Genomic DNA, 16,193 nt, shown 5'->3' with positions numbered 1-16,193 from the left:
ACATGAAGTCTAGAAATAAAATATTTCTGGTAATGTTTGTTATCAATTGCTCTCTGTAAGAGAAGGCTTGTGGCGACAGCCTGTGCCCAGCCCTCTATCCATCAGAGCTTTTCAAAGCAAGCAAGTCATAACACAATTATATAGGCTTTATAGCACTTAGCTGAGAGCCGCTAGTTCTGTTCTTTTGTAAATAATTTTACTGCACATAGCAACAATATGTTATCCCTGGTATTAACCAACCACACAATCGAGAGATGTTCCATAGAAACAACAGAATGCAATCACTTTTTTATTAGAATAGTAATAAAAAGATGGCATTTTATGAGGTTACAGACCTAAAGCAGCTGACCACGTGCAGAAAATAGCACATAATTGAGACCTAGAAGACTAAACTACGACTTCATTCCAACCTCGCTACCAAGTTTGATGTCAAACAAATGTGTACAAGAACAGACTGAGTCTGAAAACTAAACAGAGAAGGACATGCCAAGTTGCAGAATGAATATATTAGACAAGTACACATAGTTCTCAGGACAGACAAAGTTTAACCCCTTAACGACCAATCACATCCCAGGCATGTCACGCAAAAACGGCCAGTTAATGACCAATGACGGGCATGGCACGTCATGTCATTAATCGAGCTTAAACGACACAGACTGACCAAAATGGAGAAAAAAAGCTTACTTCCCAAATGTGGCCTTTTAGCCCGCAAACAACCACACAAACCCATGCATGGGGGTATCTCTGTACTCAAGAGAGGTTGGGGTGATGTTTAATTATTATTAATAATTAATATCTGAAGAAAGCCCTTCTTGTCCTGTAAAAAACAGTATATAACTTGTGTGGATACACTAAATGGAAGAGGAGAAAATTACAGGCAAACACGAGCACCGCAAAAGTGTTAAAACATCCTTGGTCACAAAGGGTACAAAAAATAAAAAAAACAGCCTGGTCCTTAAGGTGTTAAAAAGCCAATTCATCTGGTATCAGTACATCGAGATGGATAGAGATGTTCATGGCTGAACTGGTGACCTTTAAAATGTTTGGGTTAGTAGCTTTCTTTCTGCATTAAAATTAGTTTAGGTGTGATTTATATAGAACTACTACAAAAATTACTAAACATTCTTACAAAAATAAACCTGTGCTTTTGTACATTACAATTCAGTTTAACAACATATCACATATTTACTAGAGTAGATTGACACTAATCAAGTGTCACACATAAACTGTATTCTAGGTTTTGGGGTTTTTCCAAATATATTTTTAATTGCTGTATTACAGCTTTAATCAGTTCTTTAATCATTCTTTCCTAGTTGTTGATTCATATAGTCAGAGATGTAACTAGAAACCACAACATATTCCACAGTGCCATCTGTGCCCCCAAACAGCTTGTAAGTGCCACATTTGCCCCAAGCAGATTATCAGTGCAATCCTAACCAAGCACTCCCTGTTCTTTTGGCACACATACGTAAACACACTTACACAAATTTAAACAAGTTAACAAATATACACTTACTCATACTCACTAACACCCATATACACACTCATTCTAACACACATTCCCTCTCAGACCACTTATATATACACATTCATGCTCATATGCAAACACAAAAAATCCATTTGCTATCACAAACACTTACACACGCATGTTAACACACACGCCATCTCACACCACTTACACATTCATTCTCACACACAAACACTTACACATATATAATAACACCCAACCACTTATACATTCATGTGTGTACATACAAACGCTTTTACCTACAGATTCATGTTAACATACACATTCATCCTTAAATACACTTATACGAAGACATTGATGAGCACATAAACTTATACATAGACATTCATGCTCACATACACTTATACATGCACATTCATGCACACATACAAACATACTTCTTCCCTCCCTCCCACACCCACTTAGCTCTCACTTCTCCTGAAGCTTTCTGCCCTGCTGCTTGCACATGTAATGTGGCCCAATATGTTCCCCAATATAGTTTAGAAAGGGAGCTTCCGACCTGGACCGGACTGGAACAATTTTGAATCAGTATGAGGAGCCAGGAACTAGTGGTCACAGGGGTTACCCTACTAACATAGGCATAATATTGATCTTGCTTATGTAGTTTTTGATGTCATCACCATGTCATTAATGATTTTATTTGTGATGCCATGTCTTATGCCCTGGGGCTAGTCTTGAGGCTGGCCATCTAATTATGTATAAAATACAGATAAAAGTGAGCAGCTTCATGTGTGAACATGGATATGTAAGTGTTTGGGGGGGTACGACAAAGATTGCACAGGCAGTCTGTTTAAGGGGACTGACAAACTGTTTAGCAAAGATGGCAATAATGGCACTGACAATATGTTTGGGGTCAAATATGGCACAGACAAACTTTTGGGGGGCACTAACAAGCTGATTAAGGGCAAAGATGGCACAGACAGGCTAATTAAGGGCAATGATAAGCTATTTGGGGCAAAAATGGCACAGACATGTTTTGTGGGTTACGATGGAATAGGCAGGCTGTTTAGTTGCAAAGATGGCACTAACAAGATGTTTGGGGCACAGACAATCTGTTTGGGTGCAAAGATGACACATCCAAGCTTTTTGGGACAAATATGGCACAAGCAAGTTCTTTGAGAACAAAGATGGAATAGGCAAACTGTTTGGGGTAAAGCTGGCATGGATAAGCTGTTTGGGGGTGAAGATGGTATAGACCACCTGCTTTGGGTGCAAAGATGGCAGAAACAAGCTGCTTTGGGGGCAAATGTGACACAAACAAGCTTTAAGGGAGAATGTGGCACTCACAACTGTTTGAGGACAATGGTGTCACTGAGGGACATGTTGCTTGTGAAGTTGTGGGACAATTTTCAAAGTTTCACACCAGTGTCCTGATAAGCTGTTTTGGGCAAAGATGGCATGTTTAGGTGCTACGATGCAGGCTGTTTGGTTGAAAATATGGGACTAACTAGGTGTTTGGGGGCACAGGCAAGCTGTTTGGGGACAAAAGTGGCACTCACAACTGTTTGAGGTGAAAGGTTGTGCTGTGTTGATTGTGAAGTTAGGGGGCAACTTTCATATTGGGGCCTTGTGGTTTCTAGTTACGCCCCTGTAGTAAATTGTATTCATTAATGAAAAGCTTTGTTGAATATTGTATGAATATTTAGGGGGCATGCTAAGGGAAGGGTATTAAGATGATGGGGAAATAACGGATGGGTATAGAGATGATGAAAAGTTATGTTAGGGAACATGAAGATTGTGGTGCATTATGGGATGAGAATGGTAGGGGATGAAAATGATGTTGGGAAGAAATATGATGTTTGGGTATCAGAATGAATTAGAATGTTGGGGGTATGATGATGATGGTCAGAGGCAGCTCTATGCTAACATATACTGTACATACATACATACATATACACATACCCACTAACAGTCACTCTTACACCATACTTACAAATATATGCACGTACACATACATACACACACAGCCCCTCCAACACCATGCACTTACACAAATGAACATACATGCACACACATTCCCCTCCCTCAGCCTCCCTCTTACATTTTTAGCTCTAAATATTTTTAGGAGAGCTACAAGTTTATTTGCACTGTTTATTACCTACTGTTAAAGTAATTTATCTGCTCTAAATATTTTTTAAAGCTGCTAGAGGCTTTCGCTTTCCCACTGCAGCCTCCCCTGTCGCACCACCTGGTCATCTTCCAGTGCATGCCTGCCCAAGCCCAGCGCCCTACTACTACTGCTGCTGCTGCTTCTTTGTGACTGTTCTTACTCTGGGGGAACCTTTTTTAAATTTCTATAATATTGTGGTGAAACTTTAGGAAAACTAGGCTGGGGGACACATTGCTTTATGAGAACTTCAGTTATGAGAAATGTCTGATGGTCTGTGGCAACATAGAGATATATATCCAATAAATGCAACCAGAAGACATCAGCAGGGATTGGAAATAAATCAAAAGAACCAAATGATTATGATAAATGAAACCTTATTAACAGCCCCCACCCCCGCTATGATCCAATAGAATACAAATAGTGCTATTGCTAATGGAAACACTCCATAGCTCTCTCAAATCTAATAATTGCATTACTTTATGTCAAGTCCAAAACAGGCAAGATTACCGATGAAGCTTATCCCCTTCTTCAACAGAAAATAAAAATCAGGATTCCTCTATAATTTCACCCTCTGTGACAGACTTATGTAGCCTTTTTTGATGTGAATAAACAGATTGGTTTTCTCAGGAAACAGAGAAATCTCAAGAGTTTTCTTGCTATTAAATAGGCAACTATTAAAAATCAGACTTGGCTGCAGCTTTCCATGTTTCCTTTCTACAAAATTGGAACTCTAGACAGCTAATCAGCTGAGTAAAAAAGTTGAACAAGCACGCTGTCTCCAGCACATCCTATTTTCAAAAGGAGCAAGCCGAGTTGACCAAGGTGGAAAAATGTCCTTATACAGCAGCATCGGAAAAAAAGAACCCAGTTTTCTGGCCATCTTCAAACAGAGTTTGAACTCACCAAACAGTTGTCAGGGCAGTTCAAAGCAGAGTTGTACTCTGCTACAATGTAAAGTAGTGAGTGTACAGCCCGTATAACAGTATAAATTAGCTGTCCCCTCAAAAAAACAACACACAGCCATTAATGTCTAAAACTTGGCAACAAAAGTGAGTCCACCCCTAAGTGGAAATGTCCAAATTGGGCCCAATTAGCCATTTTCCCTCCCCGGTGTCATGTGACTCGTTAGTGTTACAAGGTCTCATGTGTGAATGGGGAGCAGGTGTGTTAAATTTGGTGTTATCACTCTCATACTGGTCACTGGAAGTTCAACATGGCAAAGAACTCTCTGAGGACAATACAGCGGTTTCACAGGACAGGTTCCACTCAGAACAGGCCTCGCCATGGTCGACCAAAGAAGTTGAGTGCACGTGCTCAGCATCATATCCAGATGTTGTCTTTGGGAAATAGACGTATGAGTGCTGCCAGCATTGCTGCAGAGGTTGAAGGGGTGGGGGGTCAGCCTATCAGTGCTCAGACCATACGCCGCACACTGCATCAAACTGGTCTGCATGGCTGTCGTCCCAAAAGGAAGCCTCTTCTAAAGATAATGCACAAGAAAGCCTGCAAACAGTTTGCTGAAGACAAGCAGACTAAGGTCCAATGAGACCAAGATAAACATATTTGGTTCAGATGGTGTCAAGTGTGTGTGGCGGCAACCAGGTGAGGAGTACAAAGACAAGTGTGTCTTGCCTCCAGTCAAGCATGGTGGTGGGAGTGTCATGGTCTGGGCCTGCATGAGTGCTGCCAGCACTAGGCAGCTACCGTTCATTGAGGGAACCATGAATACCAACATGTACTGTGACATGCTGAAGCAGAGCATGTTCCCCTCCCTTCGGAGACTGGGCCGCAGGGCACTATTCCAATATAACGACCCCAACCACACCTCCTCCACGATGACCACTGCCTTGCTAAAGAAGCTGAGGGTAAAGGTGATGTACTGGTCAAGCATGTCTCCAGACTTAAACCCTATTGAGCATCTGTGGGGCATTCTCAAACGGGAGGTGGGGGAGCTCAAGGCCTCTAACATCCACCAGCTCTGTGATGTTGTCATGGAGGAGTGGAAGAGGACTACAGTGGCAACCTGTGAAGCTCTGGTGAACTCCATGCCACAGAGGATTAAGGCAGTGCTGGAAAATAATGGTGGCCACACAAAATATTGGACACTTTGGGCCCAAATTGGACATTTCCATGTAGGGGTGTACTCACTTTTGTTGCCAAGGTTTAGACATTATTGGCTGTGCGTGGAGTTATTTTGAGGGGAAGGCAATTTACACTGTTATACAGGCTGTACATCACTACTTTACATTGTAGCAGAGTGTCATTTCTTCAGTGTTCTCACATGAAAAGATAAATTGAAATATTTACAAATGTGAGGTGTACTCACTTTTGTGAGATATTTTATGTATGTATGTATAGATATATATATATCTATATATATATATATATATTACACACACACATACATTATATATATATATATATATATATATACGCAGGCACACGCAGTTTTGTATATATAACATAAAATATTATGTATATATAACATTATATAATATCTTTTCCTGTTGACCAAAGACAACATTTAACCAGGAAGAAGCCATCGGTTGTCCCGTGAGACATGTAGTTGACATGACTGTCTACTATGTGGATTGTTAAGTCGTGAGAGTACTTGTACAGATGTGCAAGGACACCGTGAAATCCAGTTCATAAATGGATTCCTTACAACTCAGATCTGCTGCACTAGACAGCTTTTAAACAAAGCCATGTATAACATGGATTTAGAGGCAAACTGATTTGCATATACCTACCCAGAATTCCATGCACTAAAGGATTTCTGTATGAAAAACTCTTTTGGCTTGTAAGTTAGTGTCTGTCAATGCTTCTTTATTTTTAACTTTAAGTGGAGGGGCTTTTCAAAACCCTTCTTTCCCTCACCGTAAGATATTTTGTGTGAGCTTCAAAAGTGGGAAAGTAAGCATTTCTGATAACCCTTTTCAAAATATTTCAAATCTTTATTTGTACAAAAGATACTTGCAGAGCATGTCTTTGGAAACCTCACCTAGAATTAAACAATACAGTTTTGAAGACAAAGCTATCTTCCTCGAATCTCCACTTTCCTGTTAATTAGTATTAAAAAATTATTAAATAAAAAAAAAGTCTGATCTCCCTCCAAGGTGGTTCATCTTCTGTAGCGATATCGTTTGAAGTGGAACCACAGTTGGAATATACCATTGGAGAACTGGCAGCGGAAGCCATGTCTGTGAGAATACTCCCACTCACGATTGACAATCTTGAAAGCAATATCTTCATATGGAGGCCCCGCATGGAAGCGCAGAATGGCAAAGTCCCTGTTATCATGACAGGCCTCCAAGAAATACTCTGGAGTCGATCGTTTGTCAATTAAATCTGGATAGAAAATGTTGAATTTATAACCCTGCACAATCTTTGGTGGAGGGTTGTCAAAGTCATAGTGGGTTTGGTTGTATTTGTTCCACTCAAAACCTGTGTGAACTCTGTTAAAGAAGCGAGGTTTCCGAGGCCTGTATTTGTCTGCCCACAGATATGCTTTGCTAGTAACAGGGATCTCCACGCTAAACTGAGCTTCATCCCCCTCCATGCCTTCCTTTGCTTTTCTGATAAAGATGTCTTCCGGGCTCTCACTGGCATCACCTGGAGATGAAAGGCAAAATATGTTAATATCGTGTGAGAATAACATGTTGCATACTCTGTGTGATGTGTCATAACAAATTAGTGTGTGTATAGAAAGTCTTAGTCCAGCAGCTTAAGCGTGCGTGCATACATACATACATATTATATACACACACACACAGTTAGTTTGCATGTGTCTTAATGCAAAAAGGTGGCATATAAGTGGGACTATGATATCTGATATATGATATGATATCTTTATATATCAATAAAAGTGTGTAGATTTTCATACTATTAGTACATACCCTAACTCTATTCGTTTGTGTATATAATTCCCACGTGTGTATTTTTTTTCTCCCCTTTTTATTGTTTTTCTTTCCGTACCTGTGACCTGTAACTGCTGCCTGCATAACACAAGCCTCTGTTGGTCTTCTTCAAAATCCACTACATGCGCATCAAAGGGCAACTCCTGGTTGGTAAGCAGCTTAGGACTGTATTTGCCTGCATCATAATCATTGAGGCTTTGTTGGATGAGATCTTCTTCCATTAGCACAGACTCCCCACCTTCACCTTTGGCTTCTTCTGGTGGCGCGTCACCAGATTCCTCTGGTGGTGTGGTGACAGAGGATGGGCCAGGCTGATCTGTCGTAGACTCCTCCTGGGATCGTCTAGGATAACAACATGACAGATTTTTAACAAAAGACTGCCAGCAGCAGCTTAATAGCAAAAGGTGCTTATGTTCAGTGCTCCTGAACATAAGCCAGAGGTGTAACACCAAATGTTCAGATCCAATCTACACTGAAAAACAAATCACAACCACCGGGTAAGATGCATAAAATGTGTGTTCAAGAACACTATTCGCCTCGTGAGTGCTGAGGCAGAATATACACAAACACATTATATAAATATAATTTAAGACAAGGTAAGCTACATAAATACCAAAGGTTAAGGTCAAGCTTGGTAAAAGGATGTCATAACCTGTACATTGCATCAACCCTGTGATAAGCTGCGCACTGTGACCCACATGGGCTAAGAGACAGGCGGGTTGCAGGTACTGTGTACCTCATTCACTAAGCAGGTAATATCAATTGTGGATGTGCTAACTCACAAAAAAAAAGTCCCAAACAGGCATGATTACCGATGAAGCTTATCCACTTCTTCAACAGAAAATAAAAATCAGGATTCCTCTATAATTTCACCCTCTGTGACAGACTTATGTAGCCTTTTTGATGTGAATAAACAGATTGGTTTTCTCAGGAAACAGAGAAATCTCAAGAGTTTTCTTGCTATTAAATAGGCAACTATTAAAAATCGGACTTGGCTGCAGTTTTCCATGTTTCCTTTCTACAAAATTGGAACTCTAGACAGTTAATCAGCTGAGTAAAAAAGTTGAACAAGCACGCTGTCTCCAGCACATCCTATTTTCAAAAGGAGCAAGCCGAGTTGACCAAGGTGGAAAAATGTCCTTATACAGCAGCATCGGGAAAAAAAACCCCCGGTTTTCTGGCCATCTTCAAACAGAGAGATTTACTCACCAAACAGTTGTCAGGGCAGTTCAAAGCAGAGTTGTACTCTGCTACAATGTAATGTAGTGAGTGTACAGCCTGTATAACAGTGTAAATTAGCTGTCCCCTCAAAAAAACAACACACAGCCATTAATGTCTAAAACTTGGCAACAAAAGTGAGTCCACCCCTAAGTGGAAATGTCCAAATTGGGCCCACTTAGCCATTTTCCCTCCCCGGTGTCATGTGACTCGTTAGTGTTACAAGGTCTCATGTGTGAATGAGGAGCAGGTGTGTTAAATTTGGTGTTATCGCTCTCATACTGGTCACTGGAAGTTCAACATGGCACCTCATGGCAAAGAACTCTCTGAGGAGAATACAGCGGTTTCACAGGACAGGTTCTACTCAGAACAGGCCTCGCCATGGTCGACCAAAGAAGTTGAGTGCACGTGCTCAGCATCATATCCAGAGGTTGTCTTTGGGAAATAGATGTATGAGTGCTGCCAGCATTGCTGCAGAGGTTGAAGGGGTGGGGGGGTTAGCCTGTCAGTGCTCAGACCATACGCCGCACACTGCATCAAATTGGTCGTCCCAAAAGGAAGCCTCTTCTAAAGATGATGCACAAGAAAGCCCGCAAACAGTTTGCTGAAGACAAGCAGACTAAGGACATGGATTACTGGAACCATGTCCTGTGGTCCAATGAGACCAAGATAAACATATTTGGTTCACATGGTGTCAAGTGTGTGTGGCGGCAACCAGGTGAGGAGTACAAAGTGGGACTATGATATCTGCTATCTTTATTCAATAAAAGTGTGGATTTTACTTGCATCTTCTCCCGAGTAGATTTTGGTACTATCATGATAGTGATAAAACATGAATGTAGCATATGCAGTTTAGGTTAAAAAAAAAGTCATTAAATATTCTGTTCAGTAATATAGTAGTATGATGATACAGCTTTAGCCATACTTATTAGGTTATATAGAAGTCAGTACCTGTTACTGGGGGACTCTGATTCCTGCTTTACGATGGGGAAGAGAGGCTCACTTTCCACACCTTGCTCCTGCTTCAATTTGAACAGTTTTTGCCGCAAGACATCCTGATGCCGCTCTCTAAGTCTAAAATACAAAAAACAATGAACCCCTTAACTGAATCACTGCCCTACTTTAAAATGGCATACATAATCATTTAATAAGCAGATAACACATGCGTGAGTTTCATACATAAACAAGTAGACCAGTTTCTTGAAATTCATGTTTGCTTGTACCTGGCTCTGGCCATGTATGCCCGAAGCTGCTGCAAGAGACTCTCCCAATACCCAATATCCAAGTTTGGTCCTCCTGCTCTAATCTTATTCTCAATTCCGTGAGAAATGATTTGCAGTTGATTGTAGGTCTTCCCTTTGAACACTGACTGCACATCAGCCGTTACTGATGCGTTAACCCCTTCTCGCCTTTCACCTGTGAGGGTAAATGTTGCAAGCAAAGTGTAATTTATTAGGTAATTGTACTTTTTGTATTGAAACCAGTATGAAACAAGTCGGTAAGAGATAAAAATAGATCTAAATTGTTTATATACTTTTAGATATAAACGTGACCAGACTTTTTCCTAGTGTACAATATATTGAAACTAAAAGGACTTAAAATGATAATCAGTTCCATTTGCTGATATAACCTACTTAAGGGCTTATTACAAACAATAAGAAACTGGTATTTTATTTTACACACCTTTTGCTACAAGTTTACAAGTTACCCACACTCTCTTCCTATATAATGTCCACCAAAAAACACCAGAGTGCACTGACAGGGCACTACTACCAGCCCATTTCAGTTTCAACGGAGCCCAGTGTCCAGTTGAAAAGCAACTCCTGCAATGGCTATTAAGCTACTTGTCTGCTCAGCCTCTTCTGAAAATAAATCTATTATATCAAACACATAAGATACTTACGTATCATAATAATTTACAACTTCATAACAAAAAAACACCCCAACACAACAGGACAATAGTATATCTAACCTGGCCCCTTGCCAGAAGTTTCCAGCTTGCGCAATTTGGAGATTTCATCTTCAGTTATGATTGTCATATCTCTCCAAAAATCCACATTCTTCCCTTGCTCCAATTCCATATAGATCTGAAAACAAATAAATTAAATCTAAAGAATTACTGAAGCGACTTTATTTTCCTTGGAATTATAGCCACGTGGTACAGGGGTCTGCAGTGCTACAGTATGACGTACCTGAATATCTTCCAGCAAGTCTTCTAAGTCAGACAATGTGAGCCCAGTCAGAAATGTATAAGGCTCGTGCATTTCTACAGCTAGATCATCATCCTCGGCACTGATATATTTTCCCAAAAGATCAATGGGCTTAGCACGAGCATCCCGGATACGGATTGTGGACCTTTAAATAAATAAATATAGATAAGTTTCACCACCTATTACTGAGATTGTTTTCTGTATTTGACCTTCTCGGAAAAAAAAGAAAAATGTACTTTTAGAAAATAAGGTCAGCAAGGTCTGCAACAGTTGGAAGAGTTTGTTCAAATCTACAAAAAAAATATCAACAGTGGTTGCAGGCCAGATAAACATTATAAATTATACTATGGCTGTAAATATAGAATTTATTTTAAATGTCACAGATGAGCAACTCAAAGACTTCATACAGATACGCATCATCCCATGCACACACCGAAGCTTGGCTTGTTGTAGATGGAAATTGTCTTCCTGTTCTTCCCATGTCTTAAAGTGTTCTGCCTCCTTTTCACGCTGCAACATCTCCAGTTCCTGCTCTCTCATTGCCTTCTCTCGCTCGCGCTCCAGACGAAGTTGTTTGACCTAGAGATGAGAACAAAATTTGAATTTAATAAAAATATTAGAGAAGTACTTTAGCAAAAGTATTTGTCACTTAATTAGCACCGTCATAGAAGGCCCAGCAGAAGTGCCACAGGTGGCAGAGGAGGTTGTCTGCATGCATTTCGCAGGCACAGAGGAGGATCCAGGTCCCCTGCAGCGCTGCAGGAGATCTAGATCTTGGTCTTATAGTCAGACCTCTATTTGAGGTCTGCTCTGAAAGAAAACCTCATCTTATATTCGAGCAAACCAATTCAACTAATCGATAATGGAAAAAACGCTGATGACTTTTTATCGATTAGTTGTTGCAGCCCTACAATATATCCTCTTACCTTCTGCAGTTCCAAGCGATTGTCTTCTTGAATTGACTTGTTCCGCTCTTTCAAATCTTTTTCTGCAAGGTGGCCAATTCCTTTCTTCTCCAGTGCCTACAAAATGAAGTTTGAAAAAGTTACATTTTATGAGTGCATCACAGAACAGTGAAGAAAAGGACTTACCAACATTTTCACTGATAAAGAATTGCCAAACCCTTAAAAAAAATTACAGCTTGGTGTTATAGCAGATGTACATTTCTAGTAATGTTCAAGTCATTTTCTTCCTACTTCACCAGTTCTTCATGCATACATGTTCCTGTCAACGATGCATGTATATTAAGGTTTTATTATTGATTAAGACGTACAGGAATTTCACAAGTTAGTAGCTGTCAGAGACCACACCACTGGTTTACATGCAGGCATATCAAGCAGCTCTCTCAAAATTTTGGAAAGTGAAAAAAATATCTGGTCTTTTCAAAATAAAAATAGCGGTTTTAAGGTTTACTGGTGGTTTAAGTCACAAGTGCCTTTTAGTGCAGTCAATAACTAAAGATGAATTTAGAATTTTTCTGTGAAATATTTAACATCTAACCTTGTTCCAGATAAAGGTGCCCAGAAGGTTATTATCACCAAATGGGTTGTCTGTATTCGTGTATCCCATATACTCTTCACCCCACCCCATCTTCTCTCTTTTCTTCCTCTCTTTTGCCTCCTTTTTTGCCAAACGTCTGGCCCGTTTTTCCTCTGGTGTCTCCATGGCCTTCATCATTTCCTCTTTCTTCTTCTTCTCCTCTTTTAGCTGCAAACGTTCCTGGAGGGTCAGTCCCCGTTCACTCTGCCCAACTGGGCTCTGAGACCTTGCTGGTGATAGAGAGGAGACAGAAGACACAGAACACCTCGTCCCGGACCGACTCTTGCGGGATTTTTTGTGTCTCTTTTTACTGCCTTCATTATCGGACTCTGATGAAGAGCGATTCTTGTGCCTTTTTGGTTCTTTGTCTGTGCTCCTGGCCCTATGCTTCCTATGCTTTCTTTTAGCAGAATCAGACCTAAAACGAAAAAGTTGAAAGTAAGTAAATTGAATGAAGCGGGAACATACACCAAACAAATTACTATAGTGGACATCTTCAGTATAAAACTTATAGGACATGTGCATGGGGCATCTGAAATCTGTTATTGATATATTAAGAAAAGAAAGTAGGAAAAAAAAGATGTCAAGCTAGATCTTTAATCCCATAGGTTTAAGGCGTTTTTGTCTGTAGGATTCCAAAATTTCTCAAGATACTAGTATAAACCGTGCAAACCTTAACTTTCCCAACACACCAAGGCCAGCAAAAACAAAATATGAAGCAGCCTGGATTGTGGCCTAAGCCTAGCGAACACTGGTTGGCCACACCAAGTCATGCACAAGCTATGCTGGCCTAACTTCAGAGACGCAAGTCCTTGCAGACATGTATAAGGACCTAATAACAGAAGATGTAGAGGTTCTTGAGACACCTCTTCCATGCACTGATGCGTCAGGCTTTGTCTTGGGAACATTAGCACCTGAGCCATTTTAAAGACACTATTTCCCCAAAGCAAACATTCATGTAAAAGTTGTTTTATTTAACAAGTTACATGGAAACGTTTAAGAACCTCATTCATTAGGACAACAACCAGAATAGAATATCAAAAATATCTACAACGGCAGCCTCCAGGTCTGCGGATAAAGGATGTTTGCTGGAACATAACAAACCCAAATTTTTGTTAACTCTAAACTATATCACTAAACACCACACTCTAATTTTCAAAGAGAAATACTTTTAATGATACCAGTAATGAAAAAAAATGTAAGTCATGTGATCCTTATAGTACGCTCCAGAACAGCGGTACATTGCTCCCTATGTGGCCTGCTGTTCGCTTTAGTATTGGCTGCTTAAAGCATCCAATCACTGGCAAGAAAATGCTACTCCTGTAATCGACAGGAGCGCGTTCTGCACATGTGCGCAGAGGTCTCATTAGATCCCCTAGATCTCTAAGGCAGCAAGTACAGCAATAAATGACATACCTTCAGGAGAAGCTGCAGTAACACAACCTGCATGGTGTGAAGTTTTATCCCACTGATTAAAATGAATGAGATGGAGCAGTTTCTCCGCACAGGGGGTGTCACTAGACCCCCGAAACGCCTGTCAAGTCAGCACTGGAGCTGACTGCTGCCAAGTATTTCACATAGTAGATGTTGTCAAGATTATTGTATTTACTAACAGACAGCAACATATGGTTACTGAAGTAAGCTTCTTATTAATAGTTTTAATTGCAAATTGGCAACGAGTACCGAGAAATCTTTAGCATCGATTGCGTTTTATTTCAAGAAAAACAAAGTAAATTGGCACAAAAAGTGGGGACAAAGAAAAGTCACCAAGGCTCTCCTGTATGAAGAATCACCATAGCTCAGTGATATTGAGACGGTTTCACCAGTTTACCGGTTTCACAGCAGCAATATTACTGAACACGAATATTTAAAAATATAAATAACGAACTTTAACATCATCCAAAGCCAAAGTCTTTTAGTTTCCCGAAGCCGCTTTCACTATTTTTTTTTTTTTTAAGAAAAGTTTAGTTTTAAAGTAATTTGTATTCAGCCCAATATAAAAAAAATGGACTTCTGAAGTCCCCAAAGCATATCTTTTAATATATAAGCCTAATAAGAAGGTATTATCTTCGACTTATTATTCCATTATTCCGTACAATAAGGTTAACTGTGATTGACTCATTTTAAACCTAGATTTGGGGCCATGGCGATGCGGCAGCCTCGGAAGACTAAGCCCTTAGAAACACACTCCAAGTGTCTGGTTACCTAGATCTCCCGCGGCTTCCTCTTCTTCGCCCGTGTACCGAACTATCCTGACTGCTAGACCGTGCCCGCGACCTCATCCTCTCTGAACTACGGTCACTGCTGGACCTGGACTGGGACCTGGATCGGGGCCTGGGCCGGTGCTCCCTTTTCATCCGACTCGCGTCGTTCCTGGACCCGGACCGGTGTCTCCCCTTTGCGCGTCCTTCATCGCTCGAGCCCCTCCGGTGCTTGGTGCGTTCCGGGCTCTCTGAGGTGGACCTGCTCCTGGACCGGAGCCTGGGCCGGTGGTCCCTTTTCGTGCGACTCGCGTCGCTCCTGGACCCGGACCGGTGTCTCCTCTTTGCGCGTCCTTCATCGCTCGAGCCCCTCCGGTGGCTGGTGCGTTCCGGGCTCTCTGAGATGGACCTGCTCCTGGGCCGGTGGTCCCTTTTCATGCGACTCGCGTCGCTCCTGGACCCGGACCGGTGTCTCCTCTTTGCGCGCCCTTCATCGCTGGAGCCCCTCCGGTGGCTGGTGCGTTCCGGGCTCTCTGAGATGGACCTGCTCCTGGGCCGGTGGTCCCTTTTCATGCGACTCGCGTCGCTCCTGGACCCGGACCGGTGTCTCCTCTTTGCGCGCCCTTCATCGCTGGAGCCCCTCCGGTGGCTGGTGCGTTCCGGACTCTCTGAGGTGGACCTGCTCCTGTGGCGCTGCCTCCACCTTCCATCTCGCGACTTCCTTCGCTCGCTGTCAGAGTTGCTGGATAGCTCGGGGCTCCGACCTTTTCCATTATTTTCCTTCTCCCTTTTCTTCTTCTTACTTCTCTTTTCCTTTCTCGGCGGAGACCTGGAGCCCGGCGACATGGCTTGGGCCTAAACTGGGTCTTGATTGAAAAGCTGCTTACAACATGCCGGGCGAGATCTCGAAGAGCTGCTAAAATATAATAATAAAAAAAGATTCAAATAGAAAAAAAAATGATTCAGTTCTGTTTTATGTGTTCTTGGAGGTATATGTATCGTCATAAGAGATATTTTTAATTACAACAAAACAAACAGGCATCGATAAGGTCAACTAAATGACTTTCCGTCGGTGTTCAGCAGCCATATTGCTTGGGGCAAAATAGGCGTCATTCACTCTAGGTTTACGCAAATCCAGTTGAGAGATTCTGCATATTAAACCCCCTCACAACCAGGACTACAGCATTTTCTACACTTTCTGCGATGTCCTTGTTCAACCCTAATTGCCCTCCTTTTCATTTAGGGTACCAACGCAAATGTGGTTTTCTTTTTAACCCTTTGAATGCCAGACGCCAGTGAAAGCTTTCAGTTTGTCCACAGAACACGATTTAGTTTTTTTTTCCCATCAGAAGTTCAATTTTTCATTGGTAGTTGACTTGAGACAAATTTTGCAAACAAACATATGAAGCCTTACGCCCATATTCTCGTACTATTTTATCTCCTAAAACTACCAAGATGCATAGGGTTGTT

The 16,193-nt window shown here is 41.3% G+C and overlaps 1 protein-coding gene across 1 annotated transcript; it reads right to left on the bottom strand.

Annotated features, from left to right (window-relative positions):
* Positions 1 to 6,571: 6,571 nt before the first annotated feature.
* CACTIN (cactin, spliceosome C complex subunit) lies at positions 6,572 to 15,636 on the bottom strand. The gene is made up of 11 exons (XM_053461958.1): positions 14,986 to 15,636; positions 14,728 to 14,826; positions 12,484 to 12,940; positions 11,910 to 12,005; positions 11,417 to 11,562; positions 10,966 to 11,128; positions 10,746 to 10,860; positions 9,997 to 10,189; positions 9,725 to 9,847; positions 7,614 to 7,897; positions 6,572 to 7,250 (listed from the first exon to the last, which is right to left on the bottom strand). Exons 1-11 carry the CDS (start codon positions 15,567 to 15,569, stop codon positions 6,760 to 6,762), a joined length of 2,751 nt encoding a protein of 916 aa, XP_053317933.1. The 5' UTR covers positions 15,570 to 15,636; the 3' UTR covers positions 6,572 to 6,759.
* Positions 15,637 to 16,193: the final 557 nt, after the last annotated feature.

This window comes from Spea bombifrons, chromosome 1, assembly GCF_027358695.1.
Source record: "Spea bombifrons isolate aSpeBom1 chromosome 1, aSpeBom1.2.pri, whole genome shotgun sequence".
In the NCBI taxonomy this organism is placed as follows: domain Eukaryota; kingdom Metazoa; phylum Chordata; class Amphibia; order Anura; family Pelobatidae; genus Spea; species Spea bombifrons.
The sequence above is the reverse complement of the archived record's forward strand: the minus strand, read 5'-3'. Positions and strand labels throughout refer to the sequence as shown.

Excerpts from the sequence above, each read along its gene's own strand:
- CACTIN (XM_053461958.1), bottom strand. The coding sequence starts at position 15,569 with ATGTCGCCGGGCTCCAGGTCTCCGCCGAGAAAGGAAAAGAGAAGTAAG. Across the intron at positions 12,006-12,483 it reads GCACCTTTATCTGGAACAAG|GCACTGGAGAAGAAAGGAAT; the intron begins GTTAGATGTTAA and ends TTCATTTTGTAG. Across the intron at positions 10,861-10,965 it reads ACTTGCTGGAAGATATTCAG|ATCTATATGGAATTGGAGCA; the intron begins GTACGTCATACT and ends ATTTGTTTTCAG.